Source organism: Talpa occidentalis, unplaced genomic scaffold (genome assembly GCF_014898055.3).
Source record: "Talpa occidentalis isolate TD23 unplaced genomic scaffold, MPIMG_talOcc4v2.1 talOcc4.8, whole genome shotgun sequence".
In the NCBI taxonomy this organism is placed as follows: Eukaryota; Metazoa; Chordata; class Mammalia; order Eulipotyphla; family Talpidae; genus Talpa; species Talpa occidentalis.
Window position 1 is genome coordinate 103,035,540 of NW_023605194.1, and position 27,197 is coordinate 103,062,736.

General features: G+C 33.7%; 1 protein-coding gene across 1 annotated transcript in view; it reads left to right on the forward strand.

Moving 5' to 3' along the window:
• PDGFC (platelet derived growth factor C) overlaps positions 1-27,197 on the forward strand; it is a 162,657-nt gene that overhangs the window by 69,685 nt on the left and 65,775 nt on the right. Inside the window, exon 2 of the mRNA XM_037497085.2 lies at positions 24,691-24,886. Within this exon, the coding sequence (XP_037352982.1) occupies positions 24,691-24,886 (196 nt within the window). The remainder of the gene's footprint in view (positions 1-24,690; positions 24,887-27,197) is intronic.

A 27,197-nucleotide genomic window follows, 5' to 3' on the forward strand; every position in this document is an offset into this window, starting at 1 on the left:
ATTTGTTTCACTCTACAATTTTCTGAAAGTCAGTTTCCAACATCTTAAAGGTGCTGAGTAAGAACTTACCATATAACTGTTGACTTCCCCATGGGACCCTCAGTGATTTGACATGAACTTAAACTCTTGAAACCTCTTGGAATTACTTGACCCTGTAGCTCACATACACATCATGATTGGATCTCCTAATGATATTTTTCAAAAAGATTTTTTTAATGTATTTATTTATGCATGCAAGAACTGGGGTACAGGCCAGAGATGTGGGGGGTGAGAGGATTCACCAGAGACAGAGTGGGGAACAGAACAGGCAGATCGATGAAAATACACTGCTGAGGGGAGCAGCGGACAAGCCAGGAGAGGTCTGCTGCGCCACATGGGTAGTTCCTTGGCTAGGGATCGAACTTGTGCTGTAGTGGCTGAGGATAGCTTCATAGGTTGCATCCCAACCCCTTGCACCACCAGGGAGGCCCTCAAAAAGATATTTTTAAATGATATTATTAATAAGGAAGATTCCAATCAGAAAGCTTTTTGAACTATTATGGGAATAAGTTGTCAGTTTTCTACTTTTCCTCTACTAGTGCAATCTCAATCATGGATTTATCTATTCTTATTCTGATAATCACCATAGATTCCTAAGTTTTCTTTAATAATTGATTTTTTTTGAAGAATGTTATTACTTCCATGACATTGTCAGTTAACTCGCTACTTAACTGTAAGTTAAGAATTAAGAAAGAATTAATTTCTTAAGAAAGAATTAAGATAAAACATGTGACCTTAGGCAGGATATTAATGTGCACATTTAATAACTTATATAACCTGCTTTTGTTCTGACAAAGATAGAAGATTACCAGTGGAAACTGGAAGAGTAGAATTGACACAGACAGCTTAGTATGTACTCTGTCTTGCACTCACTAGCAGAGGTAGAAGTCTTCCTAGTAAGTTAAACAGTTAAACGTTTAAATTGTTAATTGTCATGAATGTATTTCTAAACCATATTTTCACACCTACCCTGTACTATGATGTTATAAGACATTCATAGTCATCTTCACACATTTTGATCAATGCTTGAATGCAGAAAGTTTTCTAATAGTAGGTCATATGGCTTTGTTTTCGCTGCATATTATATGTGTGTACATGCATGTAGGTCACATGGCTTTGTTTTGCGTGTACATGCAAAACTTCTAGTATGTGCCATCCTTTAGGAAACTTCTAGCTGCAGGTCTTGAAAAACTCAACTCATGGCTTCATATTCAATGTCTCATTAAACTAGAAGTTAGAGTTAGTGTACCTTTTAGTTTACTTTATTCAAAGGCTCAATGTCATCATCACCAGGTTCTTTAAACCTTTTCTCTGTCATCTTCTTCCTGTAGACTTTAGACATAGGCTTGTCCCTCCTCATGTCATTGTGTCCAGATCCAGAAAAGGGAAACTTCTTCACAATGGTCTTGTCTGCAGTTAGTTCCTCTTCACTGGTCAGAACTGGGTCTCTTAAGCCTGCTCAGAACCATCATTAGCCAAATGGGAGTCACCATTAACTGCATTAGTTTCATTTATGATTCACTCTTGGGCCTCCCCCGAGGGCCATGGTCACTTTAAGGCATAAGAATAAAATCAGTATTCTATTAATATATAGTGAGTTTAGGATGACAGTTGCATTATAAAAATCATGCCTGCCAGATATCAATTCACAATGTTATGTAATTACTAAACAGTAATTTGTTTTTAAACACAGAGCTACAAGTCTTGTGGGAACAATCATAAAGGATCAAGTAACAGTTCATCTTTAGCTTTTCTTTGAGAACTCTGCTCACTACCAGCTAGGCTGTGGTGAATAGGGCCTTTACTGACAGAAGTCTCTGAAAAATGGCCATCTAAAACATTCTTCCATCAATAGCTATATTTTGTATAAGAGACTTCATTCTGAGTTTCTCTGCTTTATCTATATAACCCCTACCTTTCTTATCTCCACTTACGTTTCTATTCCATTTTTACCCTCAAGTCTTATTTCATGTTAAGTCTGCTGTCATTTGGCTTTTGCAGTGCAAACTTCTGATCATTTAACAAACATTCTAGGTGATAAATATCAACCCAGGAATTGTGTACTGTAATTTACGATTAAATGTTAGTGTATGAGGATACCTAAGAATTATTGCCAAATTATTTGGTTATGTTTGAAGCTGAAACTAAGGAGTATAGTTGTCTAAATCTTATTACACAAAATGAAATGGCAGCAATTTGACAGTAATGAGAGGATGAAATTTACATCTTATATGACATTCATATTTAAATTGTTGGAAATTTAAAGTCTAAGAGACATGCACTGTCCTTAAATGGTACAAATATATTCTAAGCCAGCCTCATTAAATGTTTTTTAAGCAATGATAATAGTCTCGAAATATTTGAAACTATATTATTGATCTATTTATTAAATATAATCCCTATCATTTGTTTAGGACATATATAGCATGCAAGATTTCATTGGCTGTGATTAAAATGGAAGAGATGAGATAAGACAAGCACACATGTATTGTATATTTGTAGAGCAGAAATGATGGCAAGATTTTGTGTAGGGGGTGTGTTTGTGTTTGTGTGTGTGTGGTTTGCATGTACTTAAATACATGGCACACACACAAGTCCATTTTTCTCCCTGCATTCATTTTCTGCTTCCATTAGGACATTCATTCTGAAATAATCTAATCCAACAGATACTGCTATTATAGTCTCTCCACACATGTGACAGTGCCAGCTATATTATGAAAGTGTCTTTCTCTAAAGGTTTATGATATATTCCTCCAGACTGGAGAGATTGTTTTGATGAGAGGTGTGCCTGTGCCAAGCCTGAACTCCCAGCAAGCTGAGGCCGAGAGAGCCCATCACTCTTTTCTAAGGAAACACTGATAGAGTCTACTTTTGTAGAATCCATTAAGTGGTGTGTTGTGTTTCATGGCAGCAAGGTCATCATTTTGTACTGGTACATGTGTAAAATCACTTTTACGTTTAATATTTGTGCAGAGAATTTAGGTTCCCTGTTTCTTAGGCTTTGGCATGCCTGCATTTGAGGTTTGGATCAGATAAGCATCTCTTAAGTTTCCAGCAGCTACATGAAAGCACTTGTCAAACGGAGCCTGATTTTTCAGAGTTAAGTCAATGGGGCCTTTCATTTATTGAGAGTACTGGAACTTTTAAATTAGCCTGAAATAGACATTATATAGCTTACACAGCTGTACAGACAGAACAAAGCCATCTGCAATAGTCATCTTCTAAATACAAACGTAAACATTCTGTAGTTGATAGACCTCTATATTAAAAATTATATACATAAATATATATATACACACACACACATTTAAAGCTATTATAGAAGCAAATATTTAATTCCAATCAAAATATACTATAGTATATTTACATATTGTTAAATGTATCTTTGGCTTCATGATCTATTTCTAGTACAAGGAAAAGGGGAGACATAAGGATGAAGAATCTTCAACTTTCACGACTGCTAAATATGCATTATTTCAGCTGAGTTTATCTAATAAAAAAAAGTGTGCACTGCTAATATTGATGTAAAATTAGTTGGAAAAAGCTAGACTTGGAATGCAGAGATTGTAATAAATAGTAAATATTTTGCAAGCTCATTATGTATTTAAAATTATATACACACACACGCACATTTTTAGTGTTAGAGTGTTTAACAAAAGACTATGAGCACAAAAGAATTTTATAATTCTTAGTAATCCTAAAATGCATATGGATTAAATGCTTATTGTTTGTAGAAATGTTTCTTATCAAAGAACAACTGATTTGAAATTCTATATTTAGTAGCCTTAACAAAGAATGTTAAAAAGAAAAGCATACTAAGACATTTTGTTGCCTTAAGTAATTTCCAGTCTAGCTAAGGAGATAAAACCTAAACATGTCCTTCAATTAAAGAGCACCTAAGGACTATAAGCTTCAATTGCAAAACATGTGAGGCTGACAAATGCACTCGGGTGCTGAGATTGGATGAGTTCATTGTCGATATAGGTGCCAGAGTCAGACCCTGACTGCCCTTTGAAGCCTGCAGTTAACATGGTATTCCGGTTGGAATGCATCAGAGCAGTACCACTGATGATGTTAACTAGTGAACGTGCTAGATAAAGCAACTCCATCAGGGTTTTGGATTTGAAGATCTAGTTTGGTATGCATTTATCCAGGCCAAGACTCATAGTTCCAGTTACACAGAAATCCACAACTGTGCCATATTGTTTTCCATTTGGATTTAATGGTGTGTGTGTAGGTATGTGTGTATGCACGCATGCATACGCATATACATGTATGTATGCATACACAAATCTCAGTATGATGTCATTCCTATGTATGAAATAGCACAGTAAATGGTGACTATTGTGTTGGAGTGATCCACTAATAAACAAAGAAGGCAAAGCTTTTATTTTTCACCTATAAGGTTAACTTAGAATTTTTATGATATGTGATATTTCCTAAAAGGTTTATTTTTCTAATCTTAAATTAATTTTTTGTTTGTTCTTTATTAGTTTTTTCCTTTCAAAAGTGACATTGAAATATTGAGAACCAAAAACTATGTAGATTTACTTTAAAACTATTTCAGAAATAGCATCCAGAGTTTTAAAATAGGTAGCAGTATAAAATTTTAAGTATAAAATCCATTTATCTTTGGGTGATGCCTTTATATTTCTGTATATAGTGCATGATAAGGATTCTAATGTTTATTTACAATAATACTAAATGTAACAGCAAGCCTCTAACTTTTATAAATCACCAATAGAGTTCATTTAATTTGGAATAATATTTTAATATAAATTTTACTTAAGCACATGCCTAAAATGCTTAAGCAGTATATTCTCAAACATATATTCCTGGAACCTGTCTAACTCATTTGTCTGAATTTAGTATTTTCAGCGCTTTTTATATTTCACTCTGTACAAAAATGTAAATATGCACATTGAGCAAAAAATGCTTTGAAAGCTTTAAGAGAAAGAACTGAGAGTAATAACAGTTTTAAAAAATGGCCCATTCAGGTCATTTCCTATATTTACTCAAATTTATAAGTCAAAAACTTGGAATGACAGTAATGTTTTGGTTATATTCACTGGGTCCTCATGATGGCTTGTGTGTTTTCTTGATTTCTAGTCTTTGCCAGGAAAATATTTTAAATCTAATCCTTTTTAGGCATGTTCACATATAAATTGCCTAGATTGGTTCCAGTTCTTGCCATTTGTCTCTTTTCCTGGTGCTAATATTTGTAAGATGTTTCTCGCCTACTTCCCAGCATAAGCTGATTAAAACCCCTAAGTTGGCATCTCTTAAGAGAAGTTGCAGCTGCTACTAGACACCAAGCCATTGGTAGAAATAACACTAAGGATCATGGTGTCTTCCTTTGCACCATCCACTCTGCACCAAAAAAAGCCCCTTTTGTGACCAATTATTCTGTTTTTCTATAGGATTTGCCCTTCACATTTACTTTTACTACTTTAAATCATTCAGTGGTCAATGTTTTCTATTATCTTTTTGCCTTTACCTTTTTCTTAAATAGAATTTCTATAATGAAACTTCCCAACAATTTAACAATTATTATTATTATTTTTTTTTTTGGTTAAAAACTATAGTAAGATGCAATGAACAAATAAATGGCATTAATGTGTTAAACTTACATACTGTGTGGACAGGTACTGGTGAGAAAGTCACCTCGTTATCCTTAGGAAATGATTCTGTATTAAAAGGATTTCTTAATCTTCATGGTGTTTATGTGTCAATTGCATAAGGATTGAGCAGTCTTTTGAAGCACTTATTCCTTCTTTTTTTTTTTTAAGTTTGGATTAATAAGCCTTGTGGAAACACCTTTGTGATATCAATTTATTTATATGTGAGGAGGATAAAAAGCTATTTAACTAGAGCAGGGATAACACCTACCTTCTTCAAGAAGATTATGGAGAAAAGCTAATTTCACAGAAACAATCTAGTGGGAAGAAAACATCCTTAGAAGCAGACGATAATAGTATGTGCTGGTGTTTTCTTTCAAGATCTAAAAATAAACATTTCTTTAATTTAACTCCAGCTTGTGGTTTTATAACATTATGAAATATTGTCTGTCTTGAAACACTTTAAACTTTAATTCTAGTAAAATTCCTTTGGGTGAGATAAATGGATAAAAGAGCTAGGAGGGGAGGAAACAAAATCCTATTAAGATAAAATAAGAAAGAAAAGACTTGTTAAAGTGTATTAAACATGTAGAAAGAAGTGTAGGGAAGATAAAATAAGTAGAGGTATGAAATGGGAAAGTAAGTCAATCATTTTTGTTTATCAGACTTTCCAAATTTATTATAGGCTCCTGGTTATGATTCCAGTTCTTTTGGCAACTTTTTAGTAGATAACAGAATTATTATATCATATAGCAGTTAAGACAGCCTCACATTTATATAGTTACATTTAAGGGTTACAATTAGATAAATGTGAATTTATCAAACAATATATATATATATATATATATATATATATATATATATATATAGTACATATGCTATATAATATTTGCATTATACCCCTCCTTTGGGCTTTGTACTCTTCTGGTTTCTGGGAATGCAGCAATAAACAGTAAAAAAGATCCTGCTTCTGAGGAAGTCAGTACATCTCTTAAGGAAATCATTTACAAAAATTCTGACATGGAACAGCTTACATTACAGTCTTCTTTACCTCCTGGATAGAGAAAGGCAAAAAGGCAAATGTATGTGACAGAAGATGATTTCAGAGAGTTCTAAATGCTAAGGAAATACTGTGGTGTGATGAAAAATCCACTGGTAAATATAATGCAAAGACTCTCCTCATACCATCTACAAAATTGCTACCTTTTAATTCATTTTTTAAAAAAGATATGCAAAATCTTTGTGAAGAGTATTATGACTTGATTGAAACAGTAGCTGAAAAACTCTGAAAGACTATGAATGTGACTTAAACTAGGATAGGGTGACTTTTGGTGATGAATGAGGGAGCCAAGATTTAGAAATTTTACCATTTGACACTTTTGAGAAATATAGCAGTTACTTTTTTGTTCTGTAGACCTGACTTTATTCGCTACCCTTGAATTTGGCTTTGGGTTATTGTCAAATTTCCCAGTGGAGAGTGTCCCGGTGGGATTGCCATTGCCCTTGATTCTTATGTGCAGGCTTATTTTTTGTGAAGATTTATTTATTTATACAAGAACTGGGGTATAGGCCAGAGGTGTGGGAGGGTGAGAGTATTCACCAGAGACAGAGTAGGGAGCAGAACAGACAGACTGATCGAAAGCACTGCTGAGGGGAGCAGAGGGCGAGACAGGAGAGGTCTGCCGCGCCATGTGGGTGTCTCCCTGGCAGGCCCGGAATCCAACCCACACTGCAGAGGCTGCTGAGAGCTTCACAGGACTGTGTCAACCCGGTGTGCCACTGGGGAGGCCCCTGTTATGTGCAGTTTTATGCTGGTTCCCTTTATTTTCAGCTGCTCTCTCTGAGTTATTCAAATAGTCTTGTAAGGAAAAATTTACATAAACTGTTAATGAATGGACAGAGCAATGCAATGTTTACCTAAGAGAGAATTTAATATTATTGTTATGTAAAGTCTTCCAAAAGAATTTTATAAATTAAATAGAATTTCATGGAACTTGACCAGCTAATCCAAAAACTGATGTAGAAATGTAAAGTACTACTCAAGGCATGAAAGCTCATTATAAAGGCATAATAATAATTAAACTGTTTTTGTACAAGAATAGGCAAATAATAAAATGAAAGATAACAGGAAGGCCAGAAATTTATTCTCATATTTATAGCAATTTCGTACATGAGGCAGAGTGGGGAAGTTCTGAATAATAAGTGATGGTTAGAGCATTGGCTATCTTTAATGCGTGGACATGAGTGAATGAAACAGCATAGAACATAAATAGTTTTTAAAATTTTTGTTATTTTTTTATTGGCCCTCAGTGTTTTACGTTGGTTTACAATGATTTAGGGGAAGAAGTTGACATATCTTGAGATACATGTCCCCACACCACACCCACCATCAAAGCACCCACAATTCTTTTCTGTAGATCATTGGGCCCCTCCCCTATTTGCTCCCATCCCCAGCCCCTTATGGTAGATGCAAAAATATTTTTTAAATATCCAGGATTGAAATGTAAAAATAGTATAACCCTTTGCAGTTATGTGAGGTCTAGTTTCTTAGATAATATAAAAAAGACTCACAATTTGACTATTAAATTTAAACCTTTGCGTTTGTGTATGAGGCAAAAATCAAAGCTGAAGAAATAAAAACAAAAAACAAATCAGAGCCAGCCTTCACCTCACTTTTGTTCACTTAAAAACTTTCATTAATAAAAGCAGACATGGAGGCCTCCCTGGTGGTGCAAGGGGTTAAGACGCAACCTATGAAGCTATCCGCTGCCACTTCAGCACGAGTTCGATCCCCAGCCAGGGAGGTGACCCACATGGCACAGCAGACCTCTCCTGTCTCGCCCGCTGCTCCCCTCAGCAGTGTATTTCAGGCAGTCTGCCTGTTCTGTTTCCCACTCTGTCTCTGGTGAATCCTCTCACCCCCCTGCATCTCTGGCCTGCACCCCAGTTCTTATATGCATAAATAAATATTTTTTAAAAATAAATAAAAAATAAAAGGCATGAATAGGCTTACTTGGTAAAATGTGTTTGTTTCCTAAACTTGTTCCTTAAATAGCTGTGAGATTATCAGTGTTTAATCTTAATATAGAATTTTTTTTTTATTTTACTCAGACATTTCCAAATATAACACACACTTACTATTGCTTGAAGATGACAAACTGTTGGATCACAGAACTGGAGAACTGAAAAATTGTTAAAGGGGAAGGATATTGCCATATGAACAAATTGAGTAATATATGATGAAGAAAGTTACCAATGTGTACTGAGCATTAACCATGTGCTAGACCATGCTTCATTTAAAACTCAGTCATATTAAACTGACCATATAATGTCATAAACAAAAGCTAAAATTAAAAGTGATGAGATTTTGTGGCTAACTGGCTGCTGAAATGGTGATTCCATTAATAGAAATTCTAAGATAAGTTGGAAGAGGAACTGGAGCTTATAAATGATCATGAGTTTGGAGTAGGATATGTGGGGCTTAAAGGGTTAGTGAGATGCTTGGGAATATGATTTTGTGACTTGAAAGGGAGTTCTGAGCTATTGCTATAGATTTAAAGAGCCTGTGCTTATGAAAGAGATTTATTTAAATCTAAGTAGTACTTCAGCTCACCAAGGAATTTAGAGTGCAGAAAAAAGACTGGGTAAAATTTGGAGAAGAATCAAGATAAAAGGATATCAGGGATAAAAGAATGAAGTTCTATAGAATCTAAATACCTGCGGTAGGAACAGAAGTGCCAGATAACTCAATCAAAATGAAGTAGCAAAAAGATCAATTGGTAACTGTCACAGCTTCCCATTGGTGGTTGGCAGTTCATTAATTAAAAAAACATAATTAAAAATTTGTCTCTGAAAATATGTGTATTTCTTCCTTTTTTAGTTGTACTGAAAAAATCATATGCTTCTAATTTTGGGAGAGTTGTTATTATCTGTCATTTTTTTTTTCTTTTTCCTTTTCCCTTTCCTTGCTTTTGTTCAATGTAAAGCATTATTGGATCAATCCTCCACTAGATGCAATAGCCTTGAGTGTATATCTGTTACTGCTATCTTTTAAAATAGTTTTAATCTCATTTAAGAAAGAACATTTATTGAGAGATTTTAATTACATTGTTGTAATAATTTTTTAAAAACAAAAAATTATATACGCCAGCCCGTATTACTGCTCTCAACCCGACCAAATGGATTTGTGCTGTTAAAAAGGAAAAAAAAAAAAAAAGTAGAGGAAAATCTCTTATGTCTTCAATACCTTCTGAAAATTAATCACTTTCAGTATAGTCACCAAAGAACTTGAATCACATTTAGATATATTTTATGTCATCTGACCCACCTATGCAGGGCTCAGGAGAACAGCTACCCACAGATGTTGACTTAAAGTCAAGCACACTTGAAGCATATTTTTTTTATTTATTTATGCATACAAGAACTGGGTTACAGGCCAAAAGTGTGGTTAGTGGGAGGATCCACCAGAGACAGAGTGGAGAGCAGAACAGGCATATTGCCTGAAATACACTGTTAAGGGGAGCAATGGGCAAGTCAGGAGAGGTCTGCTGTGCCATCTGGGTTAGCTCCCTGGCTGGGGATCGAACTTGCACTGCAGTGGCTGCAGATTGCTTCATAGGTTTCGTCCCAACCTCTTGCACCACCAGGGAGACCCTTGAAACATATTGTTTTAATGTAATGTGACTTCCATAAAAATAAAAATAGAAAAAAAAATACAAAGATTCCTGCTACTATTTACCTGAGAGGACCAGTTTTTAGTTGCCATAGAAGGAAGCAGTTTTTCATGGGAACTAGGGCTGCAGATTTGGAGTGTCTTCCCTGGTAGAGCACCTGTTTATTCCTTTTTTGTTCTCTGTTCATGATGCCCTTTTTGTGTTTGCTTATTTAATTGAGGTCATATTGTTTTGCCACACTGTATATAATTCAGAGGTCTAGGATCACAACCTTTAAATGCCTGTTACCACATGACACCTACTACCAAGGTACCCATAATCCTCCACCACAGTCCATTAGGCTCCCTCTTTGCCTTGCTGCCAACCTCCCTCTGGATACCTCAATTCTACAGTCAGATTTCTAGGGCTTGTTATTGGTTTGGTATTGCCAGACCCTTGGTTTTGTTTCTCTATATTCCATACATAAGTGAAACCATCCAGTACTTGTCTTTCTCCTTCTGACCTATTTCCCTTAGCATTATGCCCTCCAGTTCCATCCATGTTGTTACAACAGTTTGTGCATTTTATTAGTTGAGTAGTACTACATTGTGTTTATATACTACTTCTTCCTTTTAAAAAAAATATGTATTTATGCATACAAGAGCTGGGGCACAGACCAGAGGTATGGGGGGTGAGAGGATTCACTAGAGACAGAGTGGGGAACAGAACAGGCAGATTGACTGAAATACACTGCTGAGGGGAGCAGTGGGCGAGACAGAAGCAGTCTGCTGCACCATGTGGGTTGCTCCCTGGCAGGCCGGGGATCAAACTGGTGCTGCATTGGATGACAGCTTCATAAGTTGCATGTAAACCCCTTCCGCCGCCAGGGAGGCCCCTATACCTTCTTTTCTTAATCCACTCATCTTTCCTTGGGCACTTAGGTTGTTTGCATAACTTGGCTATTATAAAAGAATGGTACAATTGATGAACACACATTCCTTCAAATTAGTATTTTTGGATTCTACTGAGAGATACATAGGAGTATAAATGTAGGATTCTACTGTATGGTAGATCATTTTTAACATTTTGAGAAATCTCTATATTCCTGTCTAAACGGGCTGGGCCAGTCTACTCTCCCACCAGTAGTATGGAGGGTTCCTTTTTCTCCGTACACTTGCCAACACTTAGTTTTAGTCTTTCATGATACGGGCCATTCTCATGTGTGTAAGATGGTGTTTTAGTGTGGCTTTGATTTGGATTTCCCTGATCAAAGTGATGATGAGCATTTTTTTCATGTGTCTTTTGGCCATCTATATGTTGGTTTTCTTTGGAAAGTGTCTCTTTAGCTCTTCTGCCCATGTTTTGATGTCTTAATTCAGTTAGAAGTTTTCTACTTGGGGGGGCCTCCCCGGGTGCCGGTGGTTGAGTGCAGTGCTGTGAAGCTGTCCACAGCCTCTGCAGTGCGGGTTCAATTCCCGGCCAGCCAGGGAGATATCCACATGGCATGGCAGACTCCTGTCTTGCCCGCTGCGCCCCTCAGCAGCGTATTTCAGTCAGTCTGCCTGTTCTGTTCCCCTCTCTGTCTCTGGTGAATCCTCTCACCCTCCTGCACATCTGGCCTCTAGCCCGGTTCTTTTATAAATAAAATATATCTTAAAAAAAAAAAAAAAACAGTAAATATCTAATAGAATTGTTTAAAAAAAAAAGAAGTTTTTTCTACTTGGTAGAGTGGTAATGATACTGTTTCCCTCATAAGATTGCCATGAAGTAATTCATGAGTACCTACTAGTTTATAGCTCATTCTCTGTGCTCAGAAATTATAACTGTTTTTTTGTTATTTTCTCTTAAAAGTGTTATAATAAACAAATCCTTCTTGTTGAAATAGGAGTTAAATTTAATTGTCTGCTGTATTCTTTTCATATATATTTTTCTTGATAACAAATCTTTAAACTTTCTTCAGAAAAGATAATACTCTTTAGTGAATACAAGGAATTCCTAGATTATTCTGAATTACACATTTTAGATATATTTTCCAGACAATATTTTAAACAGTGTTATACATTTGCTTTGGCGTATGTGAAATTATTAGTTATTATGTTTATGTAAAAAAGTAGTTATCTTTGATTTTGTGTGTGTGTGTGTGTCTGTATATATAGTACCTTTCAAAACTCAATTTAGTCTTCCAGTATGCATTTTTTTAATCCTTCATTGCTAAATCCGTTACTCTTTTTCTCTGATGCTATTTTACCAAAATGACATTGTTAGCTGTCTGATCCTAAAGAACTCATTGTTTGTTTTACTTTATAATAGACAGGTTATTTTTAGAAAAAATGTTTTTAATTTTACTTCATAAGATAAAAGACTTCATGGATAGCTCCTAGGGGCTGGATGACTACCCTGAAATTGTATACTATTGTGTGAAGACTATGAGGATATGTATTTAGATATATAATTTTCTGGTTTGAGCCTCCATACCTTTCATCAGTTTCTCAAAACTTTCTCAAGCCATTGGTTTAAAAGGATCAAAGAAAAAAAATAGCTCTTGCTTTTAAATACTTGGTTCAGAAGTTTAGCATACTTGAGGAATTCTGAAGCTAGTTTTATAATTGGAACAATTATAAAGGAACAGAGGATTATAGTCATTATTTAGCAAATCATGTCAAGGTTTGTTTTTGTCTCAAAAACTTCCTTCATCTTATTTTCTTTATGTCCAGATCATCCTCGTGGCATGCTCTTTACCATAATGTTGCTACTGTATTATTTCACCATATCATAATACTCATAATAATCATTTAAAAACATAACCTTTTATACCTCTTATCTGGCACACAAAAATCAAAGCCTAAGGCTACCTAAAACATGTTTTGATCTTGGAATTGTGGTAATAAAGGGAATTGTGAAGAGAAAACCGCAAACTTGTTGTTGCGTAACATATTTGTGTGTTTCCAATGTCTGGCTAAGAGAATGGAGACTTTTTTTAAATAGATATGTACTTGTGGTTTCAGAAAGGAATAATAATTTCTTCCCTGAATAGCATGATTCTCATTAGATGAAATCTGCAGTTGTTGCAAGCTTTATTCCAGAAATCTCAAAGATGTTGTTGAAGTAATTTCAAACATGACTTTAATGTAACTTTTCGGTAGAAACCTTTGATGACATGATAATAGGGTACTCATGTCTTTTCTTATAATTTGGGTGATTTTGATAAATTCTTAACCCAGGGATCTTTAGAATGTAGTGAAAGATCAGAAACCAACCTATCTGTCATCCTTTTTTCTACTATATTTCCTTTGTAAATACATTTGCAGGTAAAACATGTATTTTATTCCTACATAACTCAGCCAGTCAACAAATATTGATTGTTTATTACATATGAGACACTGTGTTGCTTTGGGGTCTATAATAGTAAAAAATAAAACAGTGAAAGAAAAACAAAAATCTAGTTAAAATCCTTGATCTTTTAGAGTTTAATTAAATTTCACATTTTAAAACTATATAATCAAATAAATAAATGCATATGCATGTGAGTCTTTCATTCTTTTTGAAGGTTAAGAAGTTTTTACTTTGAATGAAATTTCAATTTTCCATGTCTTTTAACTCTAATTATTATGATGACCCTCAGATGCAAGGACATCATTTCAAATATGCTTAATAATTGGGGTGTCTGCTTCATTGATAGTATTAAAAACACCTCACAAATAATCCATTAAAAATTAGTTGCTGAAAAAGTTATTAGGATTTTTGCCCTTGTTATTGTCTTAACCTACCTTGACATTTTACACTGCACATGTACTAGATATCAACAAGTTTTGAAAACAATGAAAAAATACTACTCAGTGCTAAACAAGGATGCTAACTGGGAAACATTCACCTGAGAATTAGTCACATAGATATCCAGATTGGAAGATTTTCTGGGGCATGTGATGTATGTAATGGAAAGAGAATGGGGTTTAGATCCAAAGATCTGAATTGCTGGTCAATGTCATTTTCTATTAGGGTAATCTTTTGTCCATTATTTATGTCTTTTGTTCTAACACACTTAAATACCACCATCTTTCATTCATAAAAATGTGTTGAGTTGGACAAGAAATTTTATGACTACCACCATTGTTACCACAATAATAAAGTTTACATAAGACATTTGGTTTTTAAGGTTGTTGTGATAGCCAGAGTAGACACGTATAAGGCATATTATGTAATCTGAAAATCATTATAAAAACTATAAAGAGATACATAAATAGTAATGTAATCATTTTGGCAGAGTGATTAAGGTGACTTTATAAGATTAAGGTGACTTTATAATTATGTTTTAATCAGATATTATTTCACAAATTGGTATAACTCTTATTTGAGTAGTTGTGTACTATCCTCTTATTCCAAAGTATGTTACCTTGAAATTCAGTGACAAACCATGATTACAAGGACTCGTGAAACCTGGAACTTTACTTGTGATAAGGATAAATTCTATTTAACTAAAATTTCAATGGGTTCACTCAACTGACTAAGAAAAATAGAAGCAATTAGCTCATATTTTTTCAATATTCAATTCCATTTTTAATGTTCTTACAGCTTTTTTTTTTAACCATCTTCAAGAGGTACTTACATGCCCTTCTATTAGCTTTGGAAGATAATAGTCTGTTATGTTCAGAAGCCATTATTAGTAACTGTAAATTTTAATGTTTATCCCTATGAATTTCATGTTAAGTGTGCAGTTTCTCAAAGGAAAAGATTTTCATGTAACTCTCCTCTGGAACCCTGTTTAGTTCAGATAATCTGATTAATCTCTGTAAAACAGCTGCACCCTACCTTTTTAAATTTATTCCTGGGGAACTGTTAGAGGACTTGTATTAATTTGAAACAAAGTAAAATAAGACCAGTAGTTACTACTAACCAATGAGTTTCCAACAACTTCAAGGTCCCTTTATCAGCAGGACAAAAAAACTAATTCTGCCTAAATCTGAAAAACCATTAATTAAACATTAGGAAGACTACAGAAACTTGGCAAACAAACATTAGCTCACCATATGGAACTTCTAAAAATATAGTTTCTGGGACAAGATGTTGGGGGATTATAATTACAACTTCACAGAGTTGCTAAAAATATTAAATAGATAATGTGTATGAAAGCATCTGGCAAGTAACCTACAATTTTAAGTAGGTTCTTGGTAGATCTGGGAAGACTGAAGAGTCAAGGGAACATAACCTACAAAATAATGCTCTTTCTTTTATTTTTTTCTATGCCAGCCAAGACCCTCTCCCTTAAAGAATGGTACAAATGACCATGAATAAAAGTTCATTTGACTGACTCAGATAGTAATTTTTACAAGTTTTATGTGTCTTTTCAGTCATTCAAATTTTTTTTACTTCCAAAATCTGAAATTGAAGATTTTGAACCACCTAGATTAGGATTTGAGGTCACCAAAAGACTCAATTTTACTATCTCCATCTACTGGCAGGGAGGAACTATACCCAAGCATCTGGACTGGCATAGAAAAGAGGAGAAAGAACATTTAAAAGGTAAGCAAAACATATATTTTTATTTATTATGAATTTTTAAGTTTCTCTTATCACACACTCTAACATACATAATTACGTATAATACAAAATTTTTATAATACACTTACATAATCAAGGTTGATATAATGAACCATCTTAAAGAAGAGAATTTGTTTAGGTGATATATAATACTCCTGTCTTATTCTTCAAAATGAACATACCTTCCTTTCATAATGGGAGTCTTTTCTGTCCTTGAACTTCCCAATTTCTCTCTAGACATTCCAATTGTCCAGTGCTGTTTTCATATTCCTAATAATTTTCAAGCTTCAGTGTGCTAACTGAAATATCTCTATTCTCATTTTTGAATTCTCTGATATATTAATTTCACCTGGCATATTATTTTGGCTGGTATGTTGTAGAAAGAGAAGTATGTTTCTTAAAATGTCATTGATGAATCTACTGTTTCTTAAACATTTTTCCATCCTTCATTTATAAGTATTTTCTTTTGGCTAAAAATACCAAGTCATTTGTTAATTGATGAGGAAAATATTTACTATATATGTTTTATTTTTAACTTTGGAATTTTGCTTCCCCACCAGAAATATTTTGTTTTGGTTCACTTTTAAGAAGAATACAACATTACCATCAACTATTCAAGTATGATGGCTATAAAATAAGTATTGAAATGGTTTGGGTGGTTGAGCAGAAATAGATCTCTGTAAATTTATGCCATGTATTTTAAATGATTAGTATAATTGTTCCTAAGGCTTATGTTATGTATGTCTTTTTAAAAAAAAAGTCTTCTGTCATCTTGACAATAAGAATAATAACCATTTGCAAAGATAATTAGTATTGTTATACTTGCTGCAATTAAATTAAGTATAATTCATAATTAAGTATAGTTACTTTTTTCCCCTGCCCTTCACCCCCAGGACCTTTGTTCAATGGGCGGGGAGCGGGGAGATGTTCCATTTCCTTCAGGAGAGGAAGGGATGGATTTATAGACAAAATGGATAGAAACTTTTCAACACAAAAAATGGAATTTCATGGGCAAGAATTTTCAAGGAAATGCCCTGTTCAGACAGGTCTGTTCACTTGCTGGGAGGTCAGACATGCAGCTGGCCCATTTGCTGGCTGTGGGATTACGCTCATATAAACAAGGCAAATGCCATAGAGACGGATCTGCAAATCTCCTTGTGGCATCTGATGCTGTCCGAGCTGACAGCCATATCCTGAAGTCTTCAGTGAGATGAGAAGATAAGGAAGCAGTATTTTTGAATAATGTTGAAGGCACGCCTGATAATGTGGTGTTAGAAAATAATCTCTCCTCACAAATGAAAACTATGGTGGACTTTCTAAAGTATAATTCAGTCATTTTTTTTTAAGTGCATTTATTTTGAATAAAGGTATATATCTTCTTGAATTTGTCTCATCCTCTATTTCAACTCTTTTTTTAGTTTTTGACTACAGGTCTTTGGTCTGATTTTAAAACTGTTGTCATAAAACTAGCTGTTGCTGAAGAATTCTACTAATATATTCTAGCTGATCTGGGAGGAAATCTTAACATATTCGTGTTTATGCTTACTTACACTTTTGCAGTAGATCAGCTAGATGATAAAATCATGTAAGTTGGGATGACTAGCTTGGCATGATTAGGTAGTTTCATGATCATTATTAAAAATGTCTGTTTTGAGAAATAAATTTAACCAATCTATCTTCCTGTCAGAATGATATGTCTTACAAATTTATAACTTTCATTTCTTTCAAAATCTCACATTTGTAATTTATTCATATTTTGATATCACTTTAAGGTTGACAAGAGTTGCTCAGGGTAAAGTGATGCTTTCTAGGGTGGACCATGGTTAGGACAGTTCTGAACATAAGTTGTCAACTTAACTTCTGAGGAACAATTGTGTCCCAGTCTAATTGCTCTTTTTTTTCTTGATTTCGTTTTATGGAAAACAAAGATCTTGCTGCCAGTGTAACTTACAAACCTCATATATAGCTTGTGGAAAAATAAACATGTTATCATTTATTGAAAGTATTTAATAACATTCAAAATATATTATAAAAGAATGTGATTTGTATGGAAGTAATAACAATCTATTATTTTTCTGTCTTTGGATATTATTTATGAGAAATTCATAGATAAATTATATGTATTCACTTTTGAACATAAAATGCTAAATATAAATAGGAAACATTAAAGTCCTTTTTTCAGTATTAATGATTGCTGAGTATTTTAATACTGAAATAAAAATATTCTATCTTTATTTTATTGTGTCTTAGGAATCTTTGTTTAGTTCTAATTCAGAACTTAAACTAAAGGAAAAATTTAAACATTTTATATATTCACTAATGGCCTTAATTTCATTTTCTATGAAAAAGTAAGGTTATATTGATTGCTTTTTCATTATTATTTTTGTTGTTGAATTTTAAACATCTTCCCATCAAAATGCCAGTATTGTATGCAGACATTGTTCAGAGAGAAATAGGTAGCTGCTTTATCCATATTTGAAGTTGCTGGTAAAATCCAATCAGAATGTTATAAATCCTGATGTCCTGTAGCTAGAAAATTGACAGATGTTTAATCTCCCAAACAGAAGTTTTTATTTAGTTTTTTCTCTTAAATTATATTTATATAAGATTACATAATATGAATTTGTGCTTCATCATTTTAGCCAATTTTTGTCATAATTATATTATTTCATGTAAAAGTATTGTACTGCTTAAAATACTTCAAAGCTCCTAACATTTTATCTAAACTCTTCACACTGAATAATAGTTGTAATTTAATAAGAGAGTTGATTATATATTGAAAAAAGGAAATCAGAGAATCTTTAAAGTGAATCTTTTTTTTGTTGTAATGTGAATTACTCCTGTTTATTTCTATTGTGTATTCTGGTTTTGACCTCTTTGTTATATTTACAGTAATACACAGATTAACACAGAATAAGATATAATAGTGATGCCTGTAAACATATCTCATAATACTGATATGTGTAATTATCAGTGTATACAATTATAATCATTGCTAATTAATGTGCAATAAAAGCTTTGAGGGGATTCTTTGTTTATATACTTGTCTATGTATCTGTGGCATAATAGGTAAGACCAATGCTAGTTTGTCTTCCATAATTGAGTCTTTATTTAAAAAATATTGTATCCCTTTATATAAAATCAAAACAGGTTACATTGTCTTAAGGCTAAAATACCCTGCTGTCAAATCTTTGTTATTTCTATCTGTCATGCCTCAGTAACTGAAGAATTTAACACATCTTACTTGCTCTGGCTTTTATGATGCCAATGGGATATTTTAGAGCATGAAAATGAAACATTTGTAGTAATTACACCAGGACAAGAGTTCTAAGTCAAGACCATCCCATCCAAATCCATTGCATGTGTTTGGTTACAAGTATAAAATAATCTTAACTCTAATTGGCTTCTATAGTAAGAGTGATTTATTTAGTCATGTACCTGAAAAGCTCCGAGATAGGATGAATTTATTGTGTGGTAGGATCTCAGATCTAGCTCTATTTTTAATGTGTCCATGTTTCTGCCATTTTTCTACCTACTTTCCCATCAGACTAAATTCCGTTATAACTGCTTGATGGCTGCAATAGTTGTGGATCTTATTTCTGCACCCAGAATGGTCTAATCTCTAGCTGGGAAAACAAAAGTCATTAGACTTTAATTGGCCAATTAGCGATCTCCATGAAGTGAGAGAAATGACTTACATTGAGATTTCAGGGATACTTTTGGGGAGGGTTAATCCAGCTGTTCTTTATCCAGTGCCTGCTTCACAGTGGTGCTGGGAGATGCTGAGAAGGTGCTCACTTTTTTTTTTTTTTGGTGGGACCCTCGCTGGTGGCCCGGGAACAAACCTGTGCTGCAGAGGCTGCGGGCAGCCTTCCCAGCGCTCAACTGCTGCACCACCAGGGGAGGCCCTAGGTGCCCACTATTTTAACTTTCTTTTTACGTGGAAGATTTGCCCACATTGCTTCCACTGCTCATCAGTAAATTGGAGACTAATGACTGCATGTGCTTCTCAGTGATGCAAAAGAATCACAATCTTTTTAAAAGACAGTGTCAAGACAAGGAAATGGCAAAATTGCCCCAAAAGCGACCTTTTTCCTTCTCTTTAATCTACCTGTAGAAGGGAACTAGAAAATAGAAATCATTCCCTAAAAAAGTCATTATGTCTTGCTTAATCAATTTGATCTTTACAAAATTAGATTTTTTTTTTAAAGATTCATTTATTTGTTCATACAAGCACTGGGTACAGTCAGAAGCGCGGGAGGGTGAGAGAATTCACCAGAGCCAGAGCGGGGTGCAGAGCAGGCAGAAGGACCGAAGCACACTGCTGAGGGGAGCAGCGGGCGGCAGGAGAGGTCTGCGCGCCATGTGGGACCCTCCTCTGGTGGCCGGGGAGTAGCCGGGGATCGAACCGGCACTGCAGAGGCTGTGGGCAGCTTCGCAACCCAGCGCTCAACCGCTGTGCCACCAGTGAGGCCCCTAAATTAGAATTCTTACACACATTTACCAATATTGCTTTTTTCTTATAAAGCAATCACCTATTTGCTGAAATCAGAAAAACTGGATACTTGATAATAATTTTCTCTCAGGGATTTGAATTAGACAGCACAGGATAGACAAAGTTTCTCTTTTGCATGTACACAGATATATAATTATTGAGATGGTTAATTTATGTAGTTATTTCATTTTAATTTTAAAACAGCCTGTGATTATCTTTAATTTATAAAAAATATACTGATATCAAGTGCCTGGTCTGAACTAGCAGATTTTATCACCAATTGATACATGTGTCAGAGTTGGATAAAATGATGACTGTAATTGTGGCATTCTTAGAGTGTGGTAAAATTATAGAATGTGTTTTATTTTTTACAAATAAGCAAGCATATTAGGAAAATGATAAATCTTAGCAAAGAGTATGCTAAGACCTACCTCCTTCAACTGAAATAGATATGTAGGTTATAACAAATTAACTTTCAGTAAGATATCACATAGGAATTCAGGGACTTTAACATGGAAGAGGATAAATTGTAACTACTTCTCACCTCTATGTGTCCAGTCTCTGGAAACCTGGGACTGAGCATGAATGTTGAAATATAAAATTGTTTTTCTGCCATATTCTATGATACCAAGTTACTTTATACTGTCAATATGTATAATGTAGTAAGATGTTTCAGGCTAGCTACTAGTTTTGAACTTCAATAAAAATAGATTTGCCTTCTAGGATTCATAGTGTGATAAAAGACAAAGAAATTGCCATGTATGTTATGATTAACAACATTATAATTAACATACATTATTATCCAGTGGCTGTATACATAACATACATATGATTCATATGCAGTCCTGGAGGAGTATACAGTGAGAATGAAGGATGGCATTCTAAAAAAGGTAACATCTGAAGAAAGTTTTGATAATTGATAAATGAATATTAGTTTATTAGGATTCCTGCTGTAGGAATGATGCTTAATTGCAGTCTCAGAAATTGAAGTTGTCACATAGTGAAGACAAAGCTTTGTTTAGTTTCTGATGCCTTAGTACAGGGCATGAAATATAATAGGTTCTCAATACATGATTTTTGACTAGTCAGTCACTTTTGTAATGACTATCTTTTGGGATAAACTTAAGTATCTCAAATTAGTATGTCTTAGTAATTATATTTGCTTTGTGGTTCGCTTAACATAAATCCCTTATTTTTCCTTAGTGAACATTTATTCTTGTAATTGGTGAACAGTTTGAGGTAGACAACACTAACTTTGTTGATTGTCTCAGTTTTATTTGGATTTGGGAAACAGATTAAGCTGATAAAAGAACAAGAACTAGAATCCAAGTTGTCTGTCTAGTTTTCTATTTTACATTTGTATTTATGGTCAGTATTTAAAATATTTAGCATGAAGATGGGACCTTCCTGTATTGACTAGAATTTATGGAAAGATACTTGTTTGCATTGTGGAGGTTAAGTACAACTCTATGGAATCAAATAAGATTAAGGATGAGGTGACTCTAGATTTTCTGGTCAAAATGGTGCCAGTTCATAGTACCAATGAAACTGACCATGTATATGTATAAATGAAAGTTAAACTGTATATCATATATATATATGATGTAAAGATGATTTTACATGTTTATCATTTTAACTGATTATAGTTAAACTTGAAATTTGTTAATTGAAGGTTAATAAGAGTGAATGCAGAAGTAGTTACATAAGCAAATTAGCAAGAGGAGGATTAAAAAGAATGATCACACTAGGAAAGAGCAGTGAAAAGAAAAAAAGCTCAAGAATAGTCCAGTGACTGTATATTTGTCATGTAAAAATTTAGAAATAGGTGCCATCGACAGTTACAGAAATATCTTTTTAAAACACAGTTTGAATTTAACATCTATTTGGAAGTAAACTAAAATCTCACAGGGTAACTATCAGTCTACAAGCTTGTAGGTGACATGTCACCTTGCCTTTCTGTGCAGAAAGGAGAGCTTCAGGACTCTAAAACTAAACCGAGACTGGACACATTTTTTTAAACTAATTTTTAACCCGACAGTTCTTTTTTGCTAGTCAATTTAAAATACTAGCATAGGGGAGGACATGGCTGATTAACCTTTCTTTATGAGTTACATGTTATCCAGAGAATGCTTTTTTAGTGTTATCTTTATTAGTAATAAAATAATTGCAAGTATTCGAATTTGAATTGAATTTTATGCTTCTCTTATTTCTACTCTCTTCCATTCATTATAAAGATATATTTAAAGGGATTAACAGTATGAAGTATATGGCAAATATTTTGAAATTACTTTGATTTTAATGCTAAGCCTACTGAATGTGTACAAATATGTAATGATTTTATATAATTGAATTTGTGTGTCTGTGTAGTCAACCACTTCACAGTTTTTGTACTTTTAATCTCCTATATTGTTTTTTTTTTCATTTTTGTTTCATTTTAGTTTTCAGTACTTCTACCTTAAGAGGGTTTGGTCAGGATAATATGAAATGATGTATGTATATAATTTAAAAGATGTAGTGTTTATATTTTCATACTAAATTTATTGTGTAAGATGAACAAGCTTTATTATTGTTCAGGATGCATTGGAAGGAGCATATGATAAATACTCTAGTGATTTGACTACAAACATTTGTTTCATTTCATTGGTACTTCCACTGAGTATATTGTTGCTGGATAGGGGGAAAGCAAATATTCCATAAAGGGCTTAGAAAACATGTACTGTCTTCTCTCTAAATGCTAGTTAACTTAAGTGTTTGGATAAATTCTTTTTTAAAAAATAGAACTGTAAATGCAGAGTCTTCATTTAGAAGAACTTGAAGTTTTTTGCTTCTCTTTCTTTTTGATTATAGGTCTCATTTTTTGAGATTTACATAAAACCTTGACAGTCATGAGCAAATCATATGTGTTTGGTAGCAAACCTCACTGCATTTTTAGATGAATTTTTGGGAACAGCAATTTAACTTAAAAGGAAATTTACAATTCTTTTACCACAAATAAGCCATAGATTTTCAGTCTTTGTGTCTAATTATAGTTAATGAAATTGTGAATTATAAAGGGGGAAAAAGATGTAAACACAATGGAAGTGTGTACATTTTAGCCATGAGCTCTTTGACTCAAGATATAAAAATATAATTAATATCTGTTGATATACAAGTGGATTATATATAAGAGTAAGCCTGTTATTTGTAAAGCAACTTGCATGAAATAGGTATTTGTTTGGGGGCAGATATTAAATTTTAATAAATAGGATTAGAAAAATTAATTTATTAATTAATTGCCAACAAAGGAAAGACTCCATGTTAACTAGTGCTATAAACACCTCTAACATATGTAGGTTATTGGAAGAAAGGTAGACTGTAGGGCAATATCTCATTTTTAAAGGAAATCTTGAAGTCAACTGATTAATTTTAATAATTATTGTCCCTTTCTTAGCAAAATTTTCTACTATAGAAGAGAATTCATGTAACTTGATCCTTTTGTATTCTCAGAAAAAATATTGATAAATTATGTACAGGTATTAATTAATTCATTTTTGTTATTATAGCCAACAACAGTGTCATTATTGGCATCCAGTAAGGGGAGGTATGTTTCTGTGTAACAGGTTACATGCTGCTGAGGACAGGTGAGGCACTGAGAAAAATGATAGCCTTATTAGACTACTTATTTAATTTAAAAATCCTTTGGCACTTAAAGCATGTTTGCTAATATGATGATACTCCCCATAATGTACACTGTCTATACTAAACAGAAATTATACCTGTCTTTTCCTTATTTTCTGAATCATAAGTTAAATGTAAAATAACATTTATCAGACTGATCTTTGAAACAACCATGAGTAAAGAAAATGAAGAAGCTGCTTCAGTGATCATAACTACAACTTGTTAAAATTATCTTGGCTATTTTTGCAACAATACAAGTTATTCTTTAACCTTAATAATATCCTAACAATGTTTTAAGTTCAGGAAGTTTCTCAGGACAATATTCTAAAATTTCATTTCATTAATGTGAAACACTGTTTTGACTCCTACATAAATGCAAAATGAAAAGTTGTTTCGATTACTGTAATTGCTGCTGAAGAACAAGAAAAGAAAGAAATACTTCAACCCAAACACTTTATGCACAATATTCCTTTTCTGACATTTTGTAAGATATCACTTATTTAACAATTTAAGATAATCTTGTTGTCTGGATAAACTTGCTTTCTGGATAAATTCTCAAGTACAGTCCTTAGTTGATATCGTATAAAGCCTACCCAAATTGTGTTTGGGGTTAAGTGTAAATGAACTGATTTTGAATCCTATAATTTTTGAAATATCTATTCTAAATATATGTCTGTCTATGTTTTTGCCTTAGGAGTACAAGATCCTCAGCATGAGAGAATTATCACTGTGTCTACTAATGGAAGCATTCACAGTCCAAGGTTTCCTCATACTTATCCAAGAAATATGGTCTTGGTATGGAGATTAGTAGCAGTAGAGGAAAACGTATGGATACAGCTTACATTTGATGAAAGATTTGGGCTAGAAGACCCAGAAGATGACATATGCAAGTAAGTTGTTTCATTTTGATCCTGAGATTTTAAATCTTTTGTGAGGTTTTTCTGATGATCTGAGAAATGTACAACCTTATTGAAGCTTGTTTTACTTAAAGACCTCATTTAAATCTAAAAGACACACATATGTACACAATCATTCATTGGTTTCTACTTCTGAAAATAATTTATGTAAGATGATTTATAATCTGAATAGAGAATAAAAGGTCAAGTAAAGGAATTCTATTGTACTAGAAATCTAATTTACCATTAATGCTAAAAATTTTACATTTAAGGTTCCTGATAGCCAGATCAACAAAATAAACTATCAGCTATTAAAAGACAAAATCTGCATGGGTATCTACAATACACAGTATTCATTATCCTTAGGTACTCATCTTGTTACATAGACTGCACACACAGGATGAGAAGTTTGGGCATTTCATCACAGTGAAGACATACAGTTCTGAAAACAGAATTAGCAATTTAAGCTAACATGTTGTGCCAGGTAGAAATTCTTCATAATTTTCCTAGAAGCATTCATGAACAGAAGTCAGCTGGAGTATTTCACCCACGCAAAAGACCACCTACTATATGTCATCCAAATATTACTCTTTAAATCCTTCGTGAATACACTTGTCAAGGTTGGGTGGTCTTATTGAAGATTTTTCACTTCAGTGGCATTGGTATACCATGAAAATATTTTGCTTGAGCTTCTTTGTGAGGTTATTTTCTCTTTGATATCCAAGTTAAAAGAGAATTTTCATTTTATGGTATATTACAGATAAATATTTCAGTACAGAAGAAATAAACTTTGTACTTGCTTGTCATCACAATGCAAAACTTTAACATTTAGAGTTACTTTTTTCACATCTCTGCTTTCTGTGACTATGCATTTCTTGTTATTTTTTCTTAAATCTATAATCTTAGACGTTGAGAACTAGAAGCTGTCCAAGCTTTCTTTAGCGGCTGTGTAACTGAATCCTTCATTTTATGGATAAGGAAACAGTGAGCAGAGAAATAGCTGCCTTTGATTTGGTGTCATTCACTTCTTATACCTAAATGCTAAAACCCATTTTTGCTAATACCAACAGAAGTAGTTTTTACCATGATGAACTACCACACTTCTTTTCATGTAGAAGATTCCACAATCTTATCAAAAATTGGGAGGGGGTTATTTAATATTTTGCCCTACTTGCAAAGTAGCAGTTTATACTATGACAGTTTCTTGGCTGCTGACTGAAAACAGGAGACTCCAAGAGAGGGAAAGGACTGTCAGACAATAGTGTCCAGAGTAATAGTAGAGCTTCTTGTGTCTCTTCCACTGGGTCCAGTTCTCATAGGTCAGTGCCAAGAGGCCCACATGGCACCACCTACTGGGTGGTTCTGCAGAGAGGAAGCACAGACAGGGTACTGTATGTCTTAGAAAAAACACAGTTTTGTGTATGTGTCATGTACGTTAGTTAAATAACAAAAATTAAACCATTATCCATCTTGCCCCACCTCTCTTGTAACTCAGACTTATTCAATATGAAACGTAACTTAGGAAAATCGAGTTTCTTTTTTGTCCTAAGTTTTTTTTCTCTTGTTTTACTTGCTCACCTAATTTTCTGTAATGGTGCACATGTACTTATTTCTCTATGTATTATCCCATATAAAATATATTTTCCTGTTTTAAAACATATCACAAATGAATACTGTGTGTTTACTTGTGACTTGTGTATTTCAAAACCAGCAAAATTGAAAACCATGATATCTTTAAAGTTAGTTCGTGTATATAATTTAAGTCATTTGTTTTCTTTGATGTAAAATTGTCCCATTGTATAAATAACCTGTCTTGTATGTTCTACTTTGATGAGTGTTTGGCTTGTTTTCAGTTCTTGTGCAAAATGCATTGAAATCCATTCAGCCACTTTACATCTTTTGTCTGGTGAGTTCAGTCCATTTAAGGTGAATATTGAGACATGAGTGCTCTATGCCATTTTGCTATGTTGTATTTTTTGGGTGGTTGTTTTGGTTTCTTGTCTCTGTCTCTTTGTGTCTGTCTCTGTCTCTTTGCCTCTCGCTCTCTCTCTGCTTCTCTTTCTCGACTGCCTGTTATGTTTTGTTTGGGTTCCATTTCTGTTGTCTGATGTGTTGCTTCTATTATTTTTTGTTTGAGGGTTCCACTGAGCTCAGTGTGTCATGGGCTATTTGTGTGATCCTTGGACAGTCTGTTCTCTGACTGGTTCTAGTTGACCACATTGTTACTTCCTTCTCCTCTATATTAATTTACCTGTTTGTTTCCTCAATATTTGCTGTTCTATTGCTTTATAATAACACCTTTACA